Raw genomic sequence first — 22,146 nt, 5'->3', positions numbered from 1 at the left:
TATTATGTTTATATACATGGTGTGGGGATCACGGGGAAAACTAGCACAGAGAAGGCAAATAGTGAATCTGTGGCATCTTACTACACTGATGGACAGTGACTGCATTAGAGTATGGGTGGGGCCTTGATAATATGGATAAATGTAGTAACCACATTGTTTTTCCATGTGAAACCTTCATATGAGTGTATATCAATAATACCTTAATAAAAAAAAAAGAGTGCACTAGGATGGATACTCTTTGCCACAAGGACTTCCCTGGGGTGAGGACTCCTCTGTTAGAGTATATTATGTAAGAGACACACATTTGGGAGAACAAAAAGAGGAACTGTTAAGACACACAGATAGGATTTTTCCACAAGAGTCAATGAGACTAGGCTTCCTATTATGAGAGGAATCTACTCTCAGAACAACAAACAAACCCCAACATACTCCTGGACAAGGTGCATGAATGTGGGAGGCATCAGAGAATCAAGTTTTCAGAGAGTGTTACTTTAGAATCTGGTTTTCAAGGTCTAGCAGGGAAGAGAGCCTGAATAGTTGACAGCAACTGAGATGTCCAGTCACACTGCTACTCAGAAGGCTGCCACTTTGGAGATTCCTGCACCATCAACAATGCTCAGGGGAAGCGTCTATTTATTCACATCAAAGTAAACCCCAACATGTGTGCAAAACATTCATCAGTTACCAGCAAGAATATCTCTAATGAAAACCATTGTAGTTACAGAAACAGAGGAATCAAAGCCAGACAGACACAAGAATGGCCGCCCTGCCTCAGTGGACATATATTTGGGATGAAAGCAACCACTGGATGGGATTCTTGGGAGATGTGCTTTCAGAGTGGAGCGAGGCTAGGAAGATTAGGCTGAGGCCACCTCTCCCACAGACAAGGTCCAAGCCCCCAGCTGACTGTGCTCCTTCACCTCTGCATCTAGGGCTACAATGGGAACAAAAAACAACACAGATCCACAAGGCAGTTCCTAAGCAGCTGACTGTAAGTACCTTCCTGTGTGCCTGTTGTTTATGCCGGAGCTCTGGCAACCATCAGAAGTATACAAAGACATGAAGATTTTCTTCCTTCATGGTGGCAGGACTCCATGCAAGATCTGTAAACAGCTTTACAAAATACTGTAAACATAACTTAACAGAGCTTGTATAAAACAGAAGTAAATCCAAATTTACAAGTGGATAAAAAACAGAGGGCAGCTTCACACAAAGTCCTCCCTCCTATGCCACATGATTTTTTTTATTACAAATATAATCCTGAGCTGAAAAACTGGGAAGTGGGGGAGAGCCATCTTTGCGTACAAAATATCCAAGGACGTTCATCTTTTACTTTTCTCTAGTGATAGTCAACCGGCAGAGACAGTTCTGAAGGTATGACTTTGGACACTTATAGCTTAGTGTGGCGCCCAGGTCTGGGGCCTGCTGTAGTGCTCGCCATGGAAGCAGACGCCGCTGCGTCCTCTGCCTCCTCTAGTTCATCCTGGAGCTCCTGGCTGACGCTGGACTGCAGGGCCGCGGGGGTTAGCCACTCCTTTGGGAGGCAACTCTGTAGAAAGGGTATACAGGAGCTGAAGTAGGCAAGCCGATTGATCCAGCGAGGAATCTCTTTCCCACAAAGAATCTAGAGGACAGAGTGTTGTATTAGGTAGGAGAAGTGAAGGGTGTTGGGTCCACACCAGAGAGTGAGGGCAGGGGATGAGGGCTGATGGGCAGAGAGGCCACTGCACTCTGGCCTTTGACAAAAAGCAGCTCCCACCTCAGGAGCCCAGGGTCCCTACTGTCAGCTCCGTTCCTGCCTTTCTGAAAAACCTTGTCCAGGTGCTTACTTTTTATGTCTGCACAATCAAGCTGGTTCCATCTGGCTCCTTTCTTAGATCTTTGCAACTATACTGACACTCCTGTGAAAGTACTTTGAATAATACTACTGAAGACTCTTGTTAACCGAGATATCATTAGAGTAACAGACCCTCCAGGAAGCGGTCAATCTTGGGTAATTTTCGACCTGAATTCTTCTCAGATTCTTTTCTGCTTTCCTCCAGTCTCTATCACTCCATTTTTCCTGGCCCATACTTTACCCCTTTATTTTTGTCCTTGACCCACTTTTTCCAAGGAGTTCCTATTGGTCATGAAAGAAATATCTCCACAGATGCAGCCCTGGCTTTGTGACTCCCATCACAGGAGTGGAAGCCTGGCTGAGCTTCACTGGGGAAGACTCTATTGGGGAAGCAGAGGTGGAAACTGGGCCAGGAGTCCTTCCCTGCCAAGCTGCTGCATCTATTCGCCCACTCCCCATCTTCATCCTGCCCTTGGGACTCTCGAGCCCCACCTCTTTTTCCCTATTTCAAGTGGTAAAAACTGGGTCTTTCACAATACCAACTTGTTCTTCATCACCCTTCTCCTTTCTACAGACAACACTGGGCGCCACTGTCCTTCCGGCACCTCTGCCTCCCAATCATTTTTATCTGAATACATATAGATATCCTTCAACACAGAATTAAAACAAAAAAAGCACCCCCCACCAGAAAAGTGTAAATGAAACAAAGGACTATAACTGTACTGAGTTGGTGGTATAATTACACAGACATTATTCCAATTATCTGAAAAAGTGACTAGTATTCCTACTGAGCAAGTCTATAGACAGAATTGCCAAACCCTTCACTTCAGCACTGTAGTAATCACATCACTGATAGTAATCACATCACTGATAGAAAAACCCTCTGCCCGTTTTTAAATGGGATTATTATTAAAAGGCTGATCTAGGTAAAAAGAGATAAAACAAATAAGTATGTTGTTGCTAAGAATTGGGATTTTGTTATTTAGGATAGAGAAGATCTGGCTATGCTATTGATGAAGTCAAGTAAAAACCCTGAACCTGAATTTGAAGCAGAATTATTACTATGAACCTATAAAGTCCTAGTTTTGTTTACTGGAAAAAAAATCTAGAATCTATCACTGATTCAGTAGTGATGAGCAACACTAATGCCTGGATTAAGGTCTGTAAGTATTTCCTATTAGAAGGAAACAGCTCTGAGGTAGAAAATATAAGTGATGAGCCTGGAATAATATTGTCATACCAAAACACAAAATGGCTATCCAAGATTATTTGGGTCATACGTGAAGACTCAGGAGCCAAACTTATGAGGCTTCCACTGATCAAAGAGGGGACAACAGTAACTGCACTGAACTAAACACATCAAATATTTTGACTGATTTATTTTCAGTGAGGTATAGGTGACATTTAACATTGTATTAGTTTTAGGTATACAACATAATTCAATTATTTATATACACTGCAAAATAATGACAATTAGTTTAGTTACCAAGAGTTAGAATGCTTTTTCTTTTCCTGTGATGAGAGCTTTTAAGATTTGCTCTTAGCAATTTTCAAATATGCATTGCAATATTACCAACTATACTCACCATGCTGTACATTACACCTCAAGACTTATTTCATAACTGAAGTTTGTATCTTTTGACCCTCTTTGCTCATTTCACCCACTCCCAATTCCCCTTCCTTTTGGCAACCACCAATTTGTTCTCTGTATCTGAGTCTGGGTTTTTTTAAATTTCATTAATCAGTGAGATGATGTAGTATTTGTCTCTGACCTATTTCACTGAGCATAATGTCCTCAAGATCCAACCATGTTGTCACAAATGGTTAAGATTCCATTCTTTTATATGGCTGAGTAGTAGTCCATTGTATAAACACACATACCACATCTTTATCCACTCATCCACTGATGGGTGGTTATGTTTTCCCATGTATGACTACTGTAAATAATGCTACAATGAACACAGGAGTGTGGATATCTTTTTGAGTCAGTGTTTTGTTTCCTCTGGATAGATACCCAGTAATGGAATTACTGGCTTATGTGCTAGTTCTAGTTTTAATTTTTTAAGGAACCTCCATACTGTTTTCCACAGTGGCTGCATGAATTCACATTCCCACACAGAGTGCACAAGGGTTCCCTATTCTCTCTCCACATCCTTACCACCACTTCTTATTTTTCTGTGATCATTCTGACAGGTATAGGGTGACATCTCATTATAGTTTTGATTTTCATCTACCTGATGATTAGTCATTTTCGTGTGTCTGTTGGCATCTGTATTTCTTCTTTGGAAAAATGTTTATTTAGATCTTCTGTCCATTTTTAAATGGGATTGTTTTTTGTTTACTGAGCTGCATGAGTTCTTTATGTATTTTGGATATTAATCCCTTATTGAATATATGGTTTGAAAATATTTTTTCCCATTCAGCTGGCTACTTTTTCATTTTGTTGATGGTTTCCTTTGCTGTACAAAAGCCTTTTAGTCTGACATAGTTCCAATTGTTAATTTTTGCTTTTGTCACCTTGGTTCTTAATAGATCCAAAAATCATGACCAACATGGGTGTCAAGAAGTTTATTGCCTATGTTTTCTCCTGGAGTTTTATGGTCTCTTTCAGGTCTTTAATCCATTTTGAGTTAATCCATTTATTTGTGTCTTCTTCAATTTATTTCATCAAAGTCTTATGGTTTTCAGTGTACAGGTCTTTCACCTACTTGGTTAAATTCATTCCCAGGTATTTTATTCTTTTAAATGCAATTGTAAATGGGACTGTTTTCTTAATTTCTCTGATTGCTCATTGTTAGTATATAAAAATGCAACAGAGTTTTGTACATTGATGTTACAACATCTTTACCGAATTAATGTATTTGTTCTAACATTTTTTTTGGTGGAGTCCTTATGGTTCTCTATATATGTCATCTGCAAATACAATTTTTACTTCTTGCCTTCCAATTTGTATACCTTTTATTTCTTTTTTCTTGCCAAATTTCTCTGTATAGGACTTTGAATACTAGGTTGAATAAAGTGGTAAGACTGGGCAACCTTATAATATACCTGATTCTAGAGGAAAAGCTCTCAGCATTTCACTGTTGAGTATGATGTTAGCTATGGGCTTGTCATATATGGGCTTTATTGTGTTGAGGTACATTCCCCCTATGCCCACTTTGTTGAGAGTTTTTTATCACAAATGAATGCTGAATTTTGTCACTGCAGTCAAGATGATAGGTAACAAGCAGGGCATGGCTATGTTCCAATCAAATTTTATGGATATCAAAATTTGAATTTCATATAATTTATATGTCACTATATAAATTTCTTTTAACTTTTTTCAATCATTAAAAAATGTAAAAGCCACCATTAGCTTACAGCCCATACAAAAAAGTGTTGGTGGGCTGGTGTTTCACACAGATTACAGTGGTTTGCTAATCCTTGTTGTAGAGGAAACATCCAAATTGACAACTATGATGTTAAATAATGATAATTCTCAGAATTTTTGGAACAGTACTGAACAATGGAGTGCATGTATCAACAATCAGTTATAATTAGCTATGATTTTGTCTGTCTGTAACTGGTTATATGACACACATCTCCAAAATATGTTGTCAAGAATGTAAAGGCACATGAGGTTTCTTAATGTTATTAGAGTGTGTGACCAATTAAATGAGTTTGCTGTGATTACATGGAGTTGATTAAAATAGCTCCTATATCCCTCACTATCCAGAACTCTAGTCTCAGCTCTGTCACTGATAAGCTGGTGGCCTTGGCTAAGTCATCTAACACTTGAGTGTCAGTCTCTAACTAAAATTCAGCACTTATACCAGGGAAAGCATGAAAACTGTTATCTAAAAAGGTGCTCAAATAATACTCAGAATTGCTCTTTGGGCACTCAACTGTAACATGGTTTCAGGGTTAGAAAGGGTACAGGTGATGTTACAAAGGCTCAAAAGAGTTTTGGCAGAGAGAATGAATCAATATCAGAGTAAGTAATAATACAGTATAACCAGCACCAGACTAAGTAGTCAGGGACCTAATCTGAGTTCTCCAAGTCATTTCTCTAGTGGGGCCTGCTTCCTCACCGTAGCATGAGGGAAGTGGTTTAGAGGCCAGGCAGTATCTGCCAATTTTAACGTTCTATGGATCTCTGAATGCATTCCCTACAACTGTGATCTGGGGTCAAGGCAGCTCTGCACCACAGTCCCTGGTCTCTGAAAACCAGTGTTTTTTCTATGGTTACCTCTTGGTATCCATGATTCACAAAAGTGGCAGTGCTTCTCCAACAACTATGTTCATAAAAATCATCTGGGGGATCACATTAAAATGAGGGTTCTGATTCAGTACATCTGTGGCGGGGCAGAAATTACGCACATCTCACAAAATCTTGAGGATGCTGCTGATCCTCAAAACACACTCTGAGAAACACAACAACACTGTGCAGCAGTCCAGTCGGAAAGCTGTGCTGTGGAGGCCACAAGGGAAGGCACAGAACCAGGTTGCTCGGCGTGTGCAGAGAGGGTTGCTGAAATGTAGCTCGTTTTCTCCTTCCCTTTCTTCCCAACTTCTGTAGTACTACTGAGGCTGCTCCTGTGACCAGCTGCAAAAAGTCAGAAAGCTGGGATGCTGCTTCTAGTACTATTTAATTCCCTAGGCCTTAGTTTAGGTCTTTTAATTTCTTCCCTCCATTTTCTTTTTTAAGGTCCTGTAATTTTGATTTAGTTTTAATCTTCTGCCTGGGATTCAAGAATTGCAAAAGTGAGTTAAGTGACTGTGATAAACTGGCAGGATAAAATTTCAAGACAGGGGAAATGAATTACTTATTAATAAGTAAGAGCCAGGAAAAAACCTCAAGTTGGGCAATTTAGGAAAAGAGGAATCTTAGTGGCTAAGAAGCAGAAGTTGCTGAGGCATTAATTTCTTTAAAGTGAAAATTTCAGGTTGTAATAAAATGAATTAGAATAAAAAAAGACATTTATTTGTACTCACTCTCTACCCACTGCCAAGTTGGGAATAGACTTAAAATTTAAACCTGCACAGACTTGAAAGTCACCAACTTTCGCAAGGTCATTCATACAAAGGAAAGAAATATAATACCATACTTGTACAACATGAAGACTCAGAAAAAAATGAACCAAATACAGAAGAACAGTGAGTATACTTGTAAATGTTATTTAGTTGAAGAATTTTTAGGATAAAATTTAAATTACCTCTGATAAAGCTGAAGAAAAGTGATTGCAGTTTTTATGCATCAAATGATAGGCATTCCCTTTGTATTCTTTTCCCAGCTCTTCTACAATTTTTTCTATATCATCTTCTAGGAAGTCAGTGCTCCCTAAAACAACAGCTTCTCTTAAAGAACAAAAAGAAAAAAAATAAAAACACAGCTGTGTGAGTTTTAGGTATTTATAAAAAGCATGTTTAAAGACTTGCTTATTTCCAGGAATATTATGACTGAGGTAACAAAATAATAAAGCAGGGTTTATGTTGTAAGGCTAAAAGGTAAATGAGATACTTGTACAATTCCAGCTATTTTAATTTCTACTTTTCTGCAATAAGTGCTTCAGAAGTAGTATACTACATCTGAATAATACAAATGCAAAAGAAGTAATTTTCTTTATGAAACGATGTCATTATATTAAAAATGAAATATCACAGTTATTTTACAACTATTGTATAAGTAGCTACAGCATTAGAGGACCAGACCTATGCCACAAATATTCCTGCTTAGTTATACTTGCCATCTAATTGTTGGCCACATGCTCACTTAGCAATAATGGTCTAAGTTATATGCTATTTGTTGCAGTGAGATACTGTCTAAGGATTAGATTTCTTTAAAGCATCATCAACTGTAACCCCCTCTACCCCAGCTGCAAAGCCAATAAACCCCTATCCCCAAACTACTACCCTGGATGTACAAATAGACATTATTTAATAGAAAGCAGACTTTTAATCAAATATAAGTTAGGCATCTAAGAAAGCTGAAAATACTTAGAAAACCCTTTTATCTAGTAGTTTTGTGAAAAGGGAGACCCAATGAATAGATTCAGGATGACATTACACACTCCTGTGGGTAAATATTTGAAATCAGTGATAGGCTAAGAGAACCATGAACTTAGCAGTTATAAAATTGTGTAGCCCTTCACTGAATTTTAATGTTATAACGTCATTTCACTCTTTCTCACTTGCAAGTGAGCTATTAGAGGCCCAGAGGTTTCCTTAAGTTTCTCCTTGAAACTAAGGTTCTAAATATCACTTGAAATACAAACCTTAATTAAGAAATGGAAATTTGATTTCCTACTCATAAAGTTCCAGATTACTCTCACACACACATTTTAGGTTTATCAACACACGTAATACATGTAACCTTGACAGCAGTTTCTGAGGCAATCAACTATATAGTTATTTCAAATTTAGCAAGCATCCCTTTCTTTGCAAAAATGAGGAGATTTTTCATAGTGTTAGGTAGGTCATAAAACTTTCTTCCATTGCTCCCTAAATAGGAGATTGAAGGGAAGCAATCATTAGATATGAACATATTTTCTAAAATAGGATCTGAGTTATACCAAAGTAAAAACATTTTTAAAGTAGAATAACTTACATGGATTCTGAGTAAAGCAATAGACTTGGTTATTTCAGGCACTTTATCTGGCCAGTTCCCATCTTCACACAACAGTTTAGATAGATATGATTTTAAAATAAAGTGTCAACAACTAAAACAACGTTAAAGAAACATTTTAACTTCCTAGATTTTAATCTACAGAATGAATTCTGTATGGCTGAAAACAAGCTTTGGCACCTAAGGCAGTGTAATAAAAATTGTCCTCCCTACTTACTTAAATTTAAATGTTTCTCCTAGTTCAGAAGCATTTCCTGGGGAAATTTCAAATATTCCAGAAAAGGGATAAGGATGGCCACCATAAGCAAATTCTGAAAAGAGAAAACTCATGATTTTTAGTATTTATCACATAAAATTTAACCAGAATGCTGAATTAGCTTTAATAAATGATGAGGATAATAATACCATCTAAATATTTTTCGGTTTATTAATGCTTTCACAAACACCTCATTCAACTATTACTTGTACAGAAGAGCTAATGCAGAAGATCTGAAACTCTAATCATGAATGACACTCAAAGGTGATCCTGACTTCTATGCTGATTTTGTTTATATTGGTAAAAGAGTGACCAACTCATAAAGTGACTACGGTTTCTCAACCTATTGTGTTAAACTAAGCAGGTGGTTAGTTCAGTGTTTTGCTACTTTCTAAATTAAAGTAAGAAATTTCAAAATTGTACTTTGCTGGAAAAACTATCCAGTAACAATGAGTTTTCACTGTTCTTGGGTTGAAGACTGTTGGTTTATTTTTTAATAAGAGTGAAACATTTGCAAGTATGAAAAACTGAATCTAATTCCCTCATTCAAGAAAAAATAAGCTGCCATAGCCTTGCAATTCAGTCAAAGACACACACTCTCCACAACAAGTCTTTTTTAGCTAGGAGGGAACTACTTGTGTTACAATGAATGTATATCTAGGCTCATCAGATACAAACTCTCATCCAGTACAGAATTGAGAATGGTTGTTTCAAATGAAGAAGGAACTAAAATTTCTGGCTATAATTCTGACACGAGATACTTAGTGCACTGAAAGAATTTCAAACAAATGTTTAAGTTAATCCTAGAATATAAAATTTATTAAATATAATCTTAATAGGTCTGGGAAAGAACAAGGCAGGTACTAAGTTTACTTTTGATTCAGACCTTTCAGGAAAAAGGCAATGATATAGGTAAGAAACAAAGTGTTTAGCACTCAGTTTTGAAATATACATTAAAATTTTTTTTATGGTAAGAGTTTTATAAAACATTGTGGATAACCAGGCTGGAGATGGAAAGATTATGTTTGGATTTTTAAGTTTCTCAATTATATTAAGTAAGGAAAGTTACAGAGCCATCATTCACCTATTTTCAAGAAGCACTGTCACTTTTAGGAATATGTATGGCCCTAGCTTTGCTAAGCTTACATGTCTATGTTTTGAACCATGTTTCTAATTAATCCTAAATTATTTTATGAAGGGGAGCTATAATTAGGCAGTTAAAAGAGCAATGGGCTAGTATTAAGAACACTTGGGTTCAAGTCTTACTTCTGCTAATTATTAGCAGTGTGACTTTCAGCAGGTTTGAGCTTTGCTTTCTTCATCTGAAAAGTGGAGAAAATGCCACACGCCCTTACCTACCTCACAGCAGCATGGTGATATGGTTCAAAACCTGACGGCACTTGAAAAACTAACATACCATGCCAATTCAGTTAAAAAGAAAAAACACAATTTTGGCAAGAGCCCAACCAAGGAAAGGAGCAAACCCTTGATTCCACCCACAGCAATACTACAACCACTGAAACTTTCACTGAAAGCCTCATTGTTTTTTGGGATTATTTGGCAGATGCAGCCTTTCAAGTAAAATGGAGCTTAAACAGCAGATCTTTACAGCCAACATTTAATATGCTACACTACTTCTAGAAGCAGCTTATGTGGAATATAAAAAAGGGACAGTAAAAACACCATACTGACACATTTAAGTAAATGAGCCTTTTCTTTGCTATAGCTATAGCTGCTATGCTGTCTTCCGGATAACTGTGTAAACTGCAGTAACATATTCTAAGAAGTCAGGAAGACTGCCAAGCTGAACAAGTGAAGGTGTTTCTGCTATAGGGTGAGTTTTTTATTCAAACTATTACACAACCCTGATGAAATTGGCAACATGATCTGATTTATGCAGATCATTGCTGCTTACAACTTGATCAGGAGTAAATTATTCTACCCCGAAAGTGGAAATTAGAAGAAAGGAAAAAGCTGTTGAAAACAGTTGCTTGGTTTGAGTGGCTCCTGTCATGTTTATCATAAAAAGGGTAATAAAGAATAAAAAGGGCTGAGTAAAGACAAAGGCCATCATTCTTGAGCACAAAAGCTAGATGTAATCAAGGGCAGGGTTTGCTCAGTGATGTCTTTAAACTTTATAACTGTACATTGCACGTTTACAAAAGTAAATTTGTTACTGAAATTCCCTCAGGAAATTGGTATTTCAAGTTTGATACTCTCTAGCATCAATTCTCTTTCAATCCAAATAACTGTTCTCATACTAGTTTCCAAAGTGCATGGTTTCTTAGGAACTCCAATATTTATTAGAGCAGAGCTGTCATGGTTTAGCAATCTCAAAAGGAAAATACTTTTTAAGAAGTAGCATTCACAATATAAGATAACTAAATGAATGGATACTTGTGTACTTTGAGTACTTTCTCTCCAAAAGCATTCAACTTCTGGCATTTTTCCAAAATACAGTATGAACAAATATGGGGAAATTTTCTACTTTCTGCAATAATGTAGAGAAGTGGTTTAAAAAAAAAAAAGAAAGAGCTGTCGTTACGATTTTGCTACTTCTTTAAAGGAAAAACATTTCAGAAAGTATAAAGTACATTTTAGACTGTGTGTGCACGTACCTCTGCCATATACTTCAATTCCTGAATGAAAAACTCCAATTCCAATGGATGAGGTGTATTCATTCATCCAGTACTAAAAAAAAAAAAAAAAAAAGATTCAGAGTGCCTGTTCATTTACACTTCCGCTTTATAGGAAGCTACTACTCCCAAATCCTTCTGAATATTCGAATCCCATTTCTTGTTTTTCCTTACAGCTCAGAAACTCCCATGATAACTACCCATTTGGTCCTATCTCTGTGTTGATATAAAAGCCCTCCTGTCAGTCTTTTTTTTTAAAAGTCATATACAATGTCTGCTTTCCTATCTAGACATATATATGACACATATGTCCTGATTCAGCTCAAAGTTTGATAATGACAATATAGGAATAAATAACATGAGGCACAAAAGTTAGGGCAATTTTCTTACTATTGGTATGAAGAAAAACTTTCCAGAAAAAGATAATAGCTGAACTGGATTTTTAGGAACAAATGAGATGTCCCCAGATAGAAAATGTGGGGTGGTGGGGTAGGGTGGAAGGGAGTGGGAAGAAATGCCAGGAAAGAGGGCAGAGGAAGCACGTAGGTAATGTGATATGAGATTATAGGGATGACTATGGAAAGGTTACAGGTGGACAAGAGGGAGTTATACTGAGAAGAAGGTACATGAGTTATTAGCTCATTAAACACTTAGGTAACACTTAACAGTGCTACAACCTGTATGATTTCTCTCAGGTTAGAGGACAGATTTACTTGTCTTCAATTTTTCTATGTTTCTATATTTAGTCAAGTCTTAAACCTGGTTCCAGACTCTTAGCCAGTTTCTCCCAGACCAGGGAAAATGCACATTCTCATACGTTGCTGGATGAAATATAAATGGATTAGGATTTTCCCCCCCTGAAGTGTACCTGGAAGCAAAATTAAGAAATGAAATCCAAGAAATATATTTGAAAAACAAGGGATTTTCTCATATAGAGATCAAAATATTCATTAAAACAAAATGGTACTGTTTCTTGCAGGAACAGATCCTTGTGTTTGTGTGTGTGTGTGTGTGTGTGTGTGTGTGTGTGTGCGTGTATATTTATATATATGTAGAAGAATCGGGTGTATGTGCATATATACATATATGTATAAATCTAATCTATTATAAAGGTGGTGTTTAAAATTAATGATAAAGGATAAATCATTTAAAATGTATCAACAAAATTAATATACATAAAAACACATTCCACATACCTAAAAATTCAAAATTATCATATAGTGGAATAGATTTTAAAAATCTTTGATGAAAAAAGCTAACCTAAGTAAAGTAAAACCTAAAATTTATAGAGGAAAACAACAGACATCCAACATAGACATTTACAACTTTTTACTGTGTAAAACACAGGGAGAAAAAACTGTAACACATATATCAAAGATTAGTATGAGACTGTATCTCCCTCTTTACCTGATTCTATGTAGTTTCCGATTTTGGACGGCCTGATTTGGATGGATGGTTAGGGAAGTGAGGGACACCTTTTTATCTGAACCAATTAGATTTTGGATGGAGTACCTACCATTCCCTTTTTATCCACCAGACTGACAAATATAAAAAAATATTGCTAATACTTGGTGTTGATAGGATGTGAGGAAAATACTGCAGAAATGTGAATCAATGACAGTTAATTAATCATTTCACTTCTTGCCATCTATAAAAACACTTTTGAACACATGCAAAGACATGTTTCAGGACATTAAATGCAGTTGTCTATGATACTGAATAACTGGAAACAATCTAAGTATCAGTAGGGGAATGGTTAAATTACGGTAAATCAGTATTATGAATTATCATTACAGCTACTAAAAAGAGAGATGATTCAATGCACATAGACACATAAAGTAAAAACACCAACCATAATACATTATCTGTAACATGACCACATTTTGGTAAGATAAACAAATAAATATGACTATGTTTACATGCCAAATATGGAAGAATAAAATTCCATCAACTACAACAAAAGTTTGAAGCATACAGATTAAATTGTTAATAGTTTGAGGGAGGGGAGTATATAATAGCAGGACTGGAGCAGTATAAAGGGTTACTTTCACTTAAAAATGTATTTATTTATTAGGGTATAACTGACATACAGTATTATGTATGTTTCAGGTGTATAACACTGTGACTTGATATTTGTGTACACTGTAAAGAGGTCACCACAATAAATCTAGTAACCACGGAGGTCCTAGCCATGGCAATTAGACAACACAAAGATATAGAAGGCATCCAAATTGGTAAGGAAGAAGTTAAACTTTATTTGCAGATGATATGATATTATACATAGAAAACCCTGAAGACTCCACCAAAAAACTACTAGAATAACCAAATTCAGCAAAATTGAAGGATGCAAAACTAATACAGAAATCTATTGCATTCCTATATACTAACAATGAACTAGCAGAAAGAGAAATCAGGGAAACAACTCCATTGACAATTGTATCCTAAAGAATAAAATACCTAGGAATAAACTTAACCAAGGAAGTGAAAGACCTATACTCTGAAAGCTATAATGTACTTGAGAGAGAAATTAAAGAAGACACCAATAAATGGAAATACATTCTGTGCTCATGGATAGGAAAAATTAATATTGTCAAAATGGCCATCCTGCCCAAAGCAATTTACAGATTCAATGCAATCCCTATCAAAGTACCAACAGCATTCTTCAATGAACTAGAACAAATAGTTCTAAAATACATATGGAACCACAAAAGACCCTGAATAGCCAAAGCAATTCTGAGAAAGAAGAGCAAAGCTGGGAGCATTACACTCTCTGACTTCAAGCTTTACTTTAAAGCTACAGTAATTAAAACAATTTGGTACTGGCACAAGAACAGACCTCATAGATCAATGGAACAGAATAAAGACCCCAGATATAAACCCATGCATATGTGGTCAATTAATATACATTAAAGGAGCCATGAATATCAATGGGGAAAAGACAGCTTCTTCAACAACTGGTGTTGGCAAAACTGGACAGCTATATGCAAGAGAATGAAACTGGATTACTGTCTAACTCCATACACAAAAGTAAACTTGAAATGGATCAAAGGCCTGAAGCCACGAAACCATAAAACTCTTAGAAGAAAACAGGCAAAGATCTCTTAAATATAAGCACGAGCAACTTTTCTTGGACACACCATCCTAGGCAAAGGAAACAAAACGAAAATGAACAAGTGAGACTACATCAAACTAAAAAGTTCTGTACAGCAAAGGACACCATCAGCAAAACAAAAAGGCATCCTATAGTATGGGAGAATGTATTCGTAAATGACTCATCTCATAAGGGGTTAACATCTAAAATAAAAACTCATATGCCTCAACACCCAAAAAACAAAATAACTCAATTAAAAAATGGGTGGAGGACCTGAAGAGACACTTCTCCAAAGAAGAAATATGAATGGCCAACAGACACATGAAAAGATTCCACGTCACTTATCATCAGAGAAATGCAAATTAAAACTATAAGGAGGTATCACCTCACACCAGTTAGAAGAGCCACCATCCAAAAGACAAGAAACAACAAATGGTGGAGAGAATGTGGAGAAATAGGAACCCTCCTACACTGTTGATGGGGATGCAAATTGGTGCAACCACTGTGGAAAAAGAAGTATGAAGGTTCCTCAGAAAACTAAAAATAGCAATACCATTTGACCTAGTAATTCCACTCCTAGGAATTTACCCAAAGAAAACAAAATTCCTGATTCAAAAAGATATATGCACCTCTATGTTTACTGTTGCACTACTTGCAATAGCCAAGATATGGAAGCAACCTAAGTGTCCATCAATAGATGAGTGGATAAAGAAGATGTGGTACATATATACAATGGAGTATTATTCAGCCATAAAAATAAATATTGCTCTTTGTAAACATGGATGGATCTAGAGGGTATTATGCTCAGTGAAATAAGCCAGGTGGAGAAAGGCATATGATTTCACTTATTTGTGGAATATAAAAAACAAAAACAGAAGGAACAAAATAGGATTAGACTCATAGACACTAAGTAGTGGTTACCAAGGGGGAAGGGAGAAGGTGGCAAAGGGATGGGGGTAGGAGGGTGAGGGGGAGAAAAGTGCACAGTAATTCACAATCACAATATAAGCTGATTACAAGGACTGTTGAACCACTGTGATGTATATTGATACTTTAATTAAAAAAATCTAGTCACTATTTGTCATCTTACAAGGTTAATACAGTGTTACTGACTATAGTCCCCATTCTGTATACTACATCCTCCTGACTTATTTTATATCTCTAAGTTTGTACTTAATGCCTCTCACCATTTTGTCCTCAACACCCCCAAAACTCTCCCCTCTGGCAATCTCCAATCTTTTTTGAGTGTGGGTTTTTTTTTTTTTTTTTAGGTTCCACATGTAACTGAAATTATCTATCTTTCTCTGTCTTACTTATTGCACTTAGCATAATACCCATAAAGTCCATCCATGTTGTCACAGATGGCAAGATTGGTCATTCTTTGTGTTTAGTAGTATTCCATTATCTATCTCCTACATCTCCTTTATCCATTCATCCAATCAATGGACACATTGTTTCCATATCCATCTCTTGGATATTGCAAATAATACTGCAATGGACATAAGGGTGCATATATCTTTTCAAATTAATGTTTTTATTTTCTTTGGATAGATACTTAGCAGTGGAATTGCTGGCTCATACGGCAACTCTATTTTTAATTTTCTGAAGAATTTCCATACTGTTTTCCATAGTGGTGTCACCAATTTACATTCCCTTCAACAGTATGCAAGGGTTCCCTTTTCTCCACATCCTCACCCCTACTTATTGGTTGTCTTTTTGAAAATAGCCTTTCTGATAGTTGTGAGGCAGTGTCTTTATTGTGGTTCTGATTTGCATTTCCCTAATGATTAGTGATGTTGAATATCTTTTCATATGCCTGTCGGCCACCCACATGTCTTCTTTGGAAAAAATGTCTATTCAGATCATCTGCCTATGTTTTAATTGGATTGTCTTTTTGTTACCAAGTTGTATGAGTTCTCTATTTTTAGAAATTAGCCTTTTATTGGATATATCATTTGCAAGTATCTTCTATTTGGTAGGTTGCCTTTTCATTTTGTTGATGGTTTCTTTTGCCGTACAGAAGTTTTACAGTTTGATGTAATCACATTTGTTAATTTGTGCTTATTTCCACTGCTTTAATCAGCAGATTAAAAAGACACCACTGAAACCAATGTCAAGGAAGCTCACCACTTATACTTTCTTCTAGTTTTATGCTTTCATATCTTACATTCATGTCTTTAATCCATTTCCAGTTGATTTTTATATATGGTATAAGATAGTAGTCCAGTTTCATTCTTTTGCATGTAGTTGTCTAGTTATTTCCAACTCCATTTATTGAAGAGAATTGTCTTTTCTCCACTGTATATTCATGGGTCCTTTGTTGTAAATTGACCATATACGTGTGGGTTTATTTCTGGTTCTCTATTCTATTCCATTGAGCAATATGTCTGTTTTTATGCCAATACCATACTGTGTTGGTTATTACGACTTTGTAGTATAGTTTAACATCAGGGGGTTTGATCCTCTAGCTTTGTTCTTCATTCTCAAGATTGCTTTGGCTATTCAGAATCTTTCATGGTTCCTAACAAACTTAAGGTTTATTTGTTCTATTTCTGTGAAAACTGTCATTGAAATTTTGATAGGGGTTGTAACTGAATGAATCTGTAGATTGCTTTGGGTCATTTGGGCATTTTAACAATATTAATTATTCCAATCCATGAACATAGTATATCTTTCCATTTAATTGTGTCTTCTTCAATTTCTTTCATCAGTGTCTTACATTTTTCAGTGTATAGATATATCTTTTACCTCTTCTATTAAATTTATTCCTAGATATTTTATTATTTTGGATGTGATTAAATGGGGTTGTTTACTTCATTTCTCTTCTGATAGTTCTTTACTGAGTTAACTGATTAGTTCTAACATTTTTTAATAAGGTCTTTAGCTTTCTACATACAGTTATCATATCATCTGCAAATAGTGACAGTTTTGCTTTTTCCTTTCCAATCTGGCTGCCTTTTCTTTTTCTGGCCTCATTCTTATGGTCAGGACTTCCAACACTATGTTGAATATAAGTGGGGATAATGGGATCCTTGTCTTGTTCCTAATTGCAGAGGAAAAGCATTTTTCGCCTTTCACCTTTCATTATGGACAGCAACTTAAATTTGAACACATTTCAGAACCCTACAATTTTACTCCCTCCACCAACATTTTATGTTTTTGATGTCAATTTTTAGAGCTTTTTATTTTATGTATCCCTTATGCAATTATTGTAGTTCTGGCTAACTTTACTACTTTTGCCTTTGAACCTTAGTGGCTTTATAAATGATTAATCCCTTACCTTTACTATATGTTTACCTTCTCCAGTGAGATTTTTACTTTTGTATGTTCTTTTATTATTAATTAGTGCCATTTTTTTCCAGTTTAAAGATGTCCCTTTAGTATTTCTTGTAAAGTCAGTTTAGTAATGATAAACTCATTTAGCTTTTGCTTGTCTAGAAAATTCTTCTCTCTCCTTCAAATCTGAATGAAAATCCTTTCACACAGAATATATTATGTCATGCCCTTCTGGCTTTAAATTTCTGCTGATAAATCTGCTGACAATCTTATGGGGTTTCCCTTATATGTAAAAACTAATTTTTCTCTTCCTGCTCTTAGATTCTCTATAATATCCCTTGATGTAGCTCTCTTTGGATTCATTTTATTTGTAAATTCCTGCAGTCTTCTTGGACCTGAATGTCTGTTTCCTTCCCTAAGCTAGGGAAGTTCTGACACTATTTCTTCAAGTATGCTGTCCCTTTGTCTCTCTTTTCTCTTTCTGAGACCCCTATAATGCAAATGTTATTCCACTTGATGTTGTCCCCAAGGTCCCCTAAGTTGGCTCATTAAAAAAAAAAAATTCTTTCTTTTTGCTACCCTGTCTAAATAAGTTCTATTGCTTTACCCTCCAGCTTGCTGATCCATACATTATCCATGTTGCAACTGAGCCTCTCTAGTATTTTTTCAGTTTAGGTATAGTGACTGACTATCCTGATTCTACTGCTCTGTGACTTATTTGGTACTTTCCTATATTTTCTCTTTGTTGAAGTTGTCTCACTGTGTCCAGTCATTCTTCTCCTGAGTTGGGCATCATTATGACCATTACTTTGAATTACTTATCAGGTGGATTGCTTATCCCCCATCATTAAGGTCTTTTACTAAGGTTTTGTCTTTTTCTTTCATTTAAAACACATTTTTCTGTTTCTTCATTTTGCTTGACTCTTTTATGTTTGTACATATTAGGCAAAACAGCTTTCAGGCCTGAAAACCTTGTGTAAGTGATGATCCTTCTCATTCCACATTGACCTAGCACTTGGCTGTCTCCTGAATGCTTGTGATTGTCCAAATGGCTTGATTTATTCTTGATATACCCCCACTGATGAAGGCATGCCAAGATCTGTCAGTGACCCAAGGGAAGGAAACTCATTTGGCACCTAGTTTCAGGCTGAACACAAGTCAGATTCTCAGGTAGCAGCCTTTAAAGGCTGCAATCAATCCCTGTTGGCCTCCTGACCAGGAGATCCATAGGTTTTCTCTGGACAACAGTTGCAAAAATTAGGATTCCAGATGAGTGTATAAACTTCTTTCTGGGAAGGCTGCTTGAGCTTTAACAAGGCCAAAGGGGTGTACAAGGATGATGTCTCCCTGCTTATATCCCCTGGAAGTAACTCCTTAGCCTCTAGATATGTGGGAGACATGAAGCCTATCCCTCAGGCTGACGCTCCAGGCCAAGTAAATAGGCTTTTCCCACAGGAACTCTGGGATTGTGTTTTAGTCTGCTATCTGTATAGTATCCTGTGGGTGGTGGCCTGCCAAGAGCTGTCTTTCTGATTGTTACAGTCCTGTGAAACTCTGAAACACCAACCCACTTGGCCATCAGGGCCTGGTGATCAAGAGGTATCCCCTGTTTGGACTGCAATACCTGTTTGCTTTAGCAATGCAGTGTGAGGGTCTAGTGGGCTGGGCATGCTCACAGGCTTCAGAAAGACAGTAGCAAAGTGTCTTGTCTTTGTGTACCCCCAAGCTTTAGCAATGTAGTGAGATAGCCTTGTTAGTGTGCCACCAGCCTTTGGCTGGGAGTGGGAGGATACCACAACTGCTAATGCTTCCTGGTCTTAGCATGTACCGTGACTGCTTTCCCCTGCCCATCCCAGTGGGGTGTGAGAAGAGTGACAAAATGGCATCCACCAGTGGCTCTGTCTCCAGGGAGCATTTTAATTGTCCTCCACCCCTCCAAGCAAGCCCCAAGACAGAAAATTAATCTCCCTCACATATAATTCAGGTACTTTTCAAACTACTGTTTTTTTTTTGGCTGGGTCTTTGAGGTGAGTGAGACTGCACGTGAGCCCTCCAAGGGTGGAATCTCAGTTTCTTACAGCACTTTGGGAACCTGGATATTAGCCTAAATGGCTTTCCAATATTCTGGGGGCTCATCATCAGGGGCCAGGGTGCCTGATGTGGGGTTCCAACCTATTGTTTCTCTGGGAGAAACTCCTGTTTGGTAAAATCCCTCCTTAATGTGTGTAGTTACACCAGGCGTGGTTCCTCCCACAAGAATGTATTTCTGTCTCTCCTTCTCTATATAGTCCTTTTTCCTTTGTTGTAGAGAGCAATTCATCCAAGTTTTCAGATCTTTTTCAGAGGGAAATAAACTTTATATAGCTGTACATTTGGTGTGTCTATGGGAGGAGGTCAGTTCAGGATCTTCCTACACTGTTGTCTTGGGACCCACGCTCCTCTACAAGATACTTTCACTTATAACTATTTTAGGATTGTTTTTCTAAGTTTTATGAAAAATGTGTATTCTGTTTTTATAATTAGAAAAATGTTATTTTAAAATAATATACTCTCTTAACAGGTCTTAATTGATTGGAATCGAATAGACTGTATATACATAAAACATAAACAATAGCATTATTTGTGCTATCAAAATACTGCTAACAACTTAAATGTGCACCAGGGTACTAGGTGAATAAACTATGATATATTCACACGATATCTGAAATACTTTGTAGCCATAAAAAGAAGGGGAATGCTCTTGAGGAACTGAAAGGGAGTAATTTCCAGGATATATTTGTAGGGGAACAACAACAGGAGAATAGAAGCATAGCAAAATGGTACAGAAGCTAGTTTGAAGGGGATTCTATTGGTCAACTTTGGGAAGATTTGAATATCAAAGAAATAATGACAATAATGGACTATAACATACTGAATAAAAAGATAATCTGAGCCTATAGTAATACATACACATACAAAATGAAAGGAGGGAATCTCGTCCTTACAGAAGAAAGCCAGCTAATACATGTAGATGAAAAGGCAGAATCAGGTAATCATAACTTTGCAATCCCCACCTGATGTAGGCAAGGAACATGGATGCTTAAGGCCACTGGAAGAGGTTGCTGGAGAACAATGGTCACAAGGTCTCAAAGTACATTTTTCCCAAATCACAAGGAAAACGACACCTTTGCAATGGGAGAGTACGGTGAATGTTACCATATCCAAGTAATTAAACTAAGTATCATCAGTTAGAGAAACTGACGTGATGAAACCGAAAGGACAAAAAAACGTACTTTGTTAGTTGGCTTGCCAAATACATTAAATGGGATATAACCATAAGGAAAAATCAGTAAGTCTGGATTGTGGGACATTGTATGAGAAAAGTGGCCTGATCATTTAAAAAATAATGACGTGAAAGTCGAAAAAAGGGTAGTTATTCTTTACAGCAGATTAAAAAGATGTGACAACTAAATGTAATGGAGGAAACTTGCCTAGATCCTACATTGAAAAACAAAGAGCCAGAAGACATTATTGGGTAAATGGGGGAAATATTAATACGTACTATACACTAGATATTATTCTATTAAGTGAAAAGTTCTTTGGTGTGAATAATAATACTGTGCTTAGGCAGAGAATGTCTGCCTTCTTAGGAAATAGATGTTGACCTCTTTATAGAGACGAATGTTATAAAGTCTATGACTTTCTGAGTTAGTGTGAGTGTGTGTGTGTGTGCGTGTGTGTAGGAGAGGTTAGGAGAAAACAAGTATGTTTAAAAACTGGTGAATCTAGCTTGAAAGTATACAGACTGTACTTTGCTTTCAACTTTTTTTTGAAGGTTTTAAACATTTTCAAACTAAAAAGGAGGAACTAGAGTGTATGATCTAGTCTTTGCCTCCTTACAACAGAGGAGATACCTTTCCAAGTTTCTTGCTATCCTTCTCCTTTCTCCCTCTTTTTACATTAAGAGAGTGGAAAATACCACAAGGTGATCGTGCGAGTCTGCATGAAAATTCTGCTACTCTTTTTCCAGTAAATATTTTCCTTGGCAGCTAACTTCTAGGACTTCTATTCCTTTTTCCAATTGAGAAATCCCATTGTTTATGCTGTGCAACGAGTATGCTGACAAACACTTCCTTAACAAGGGCACCAAAAGGCTTTTGTTCTGGATGCAGACAGCTCTACTTTAAAGTTACCTTTTCTCTTTTTATACTATGAGCTTCTCTTTCAAAATATATATTGTTTTCCAAAAAGAGATACATACATAATTGGTTTGCCTGCAATAATCAAAAGGTGTTACACGCTTGCTAAACTGAGCATTTATTTACACATGATGGATGATATAACTTAGTTTTAACAATTTATCTTCTACTTGAGGAGTAATGTTCTTTATAACACATTTCTATAACAGAATATTTTATTAAGAGATAGAAAGGTTTTCATGAAAAAAAAAAACACACACACAAAAAA

General features: G+C 36.6%; 1 protein-coding gene across 2 annotated transcripts in view; it reads right to left on the bottom strand.

Moving 5' to 3' along the window:
- Window positions 1–1,215: 1,215 nt before the first annotated feature.
- DESI2 (desumoylating isopeptidase 2) overlaps window positions 1,216–22,146 on the bottom strand; it is a 61,741-nt gene continuing 40,810 nt past the window's right edge. The window contains exons 2-5 of one of the 2 annotated variants that reach the window (XM_017669986.3): window positions 11,316–11,388; window positions 8,659–8,752; window positions 7,033–7,174; window positions 1,216–1,624 (exon numbers count right to left, since the gene is read on the bottom strand). In XM_017669986.3, coding sequence (XP_017525475.3) covers window positions 1,391–1,624; window positions 7,033–7,174; window positions 8,659–8,752; window positions 11,316–11,388 — 543 coding nt within the window. In that variant the 3' untranslated portion in view covers window positions 1,216–1,390. The remainder of the gene's footprint in view (window positions 1,625–7,032; window positions 7,175–8,658; window positions 8,753–11,315; window positions 11,389–22,146) is intronic. The other variant, XM_073216715.1, reaches the window with a different exon arrangement.

The sequence above is a fragment of the Manis javanica genome, chromosome 11, assembly GCF_040802235.1.
Source record: "Manis javanica isolate MJ-LG chromosome 11, MJ_LKY, whole genome shotgun sequence".
In the NCBI taxonomy this organism is placed as follows: domain Eukaryota; kingdom Metazoa; phylum Chordata; class Mammalia; order Pholidota; family Manidae; genus Manis; species Manis javanica.
Note: the sequence above shows the minus strand (reverse complement) of the source record. Positions and strands in the feature narration are given on the sequence as shown.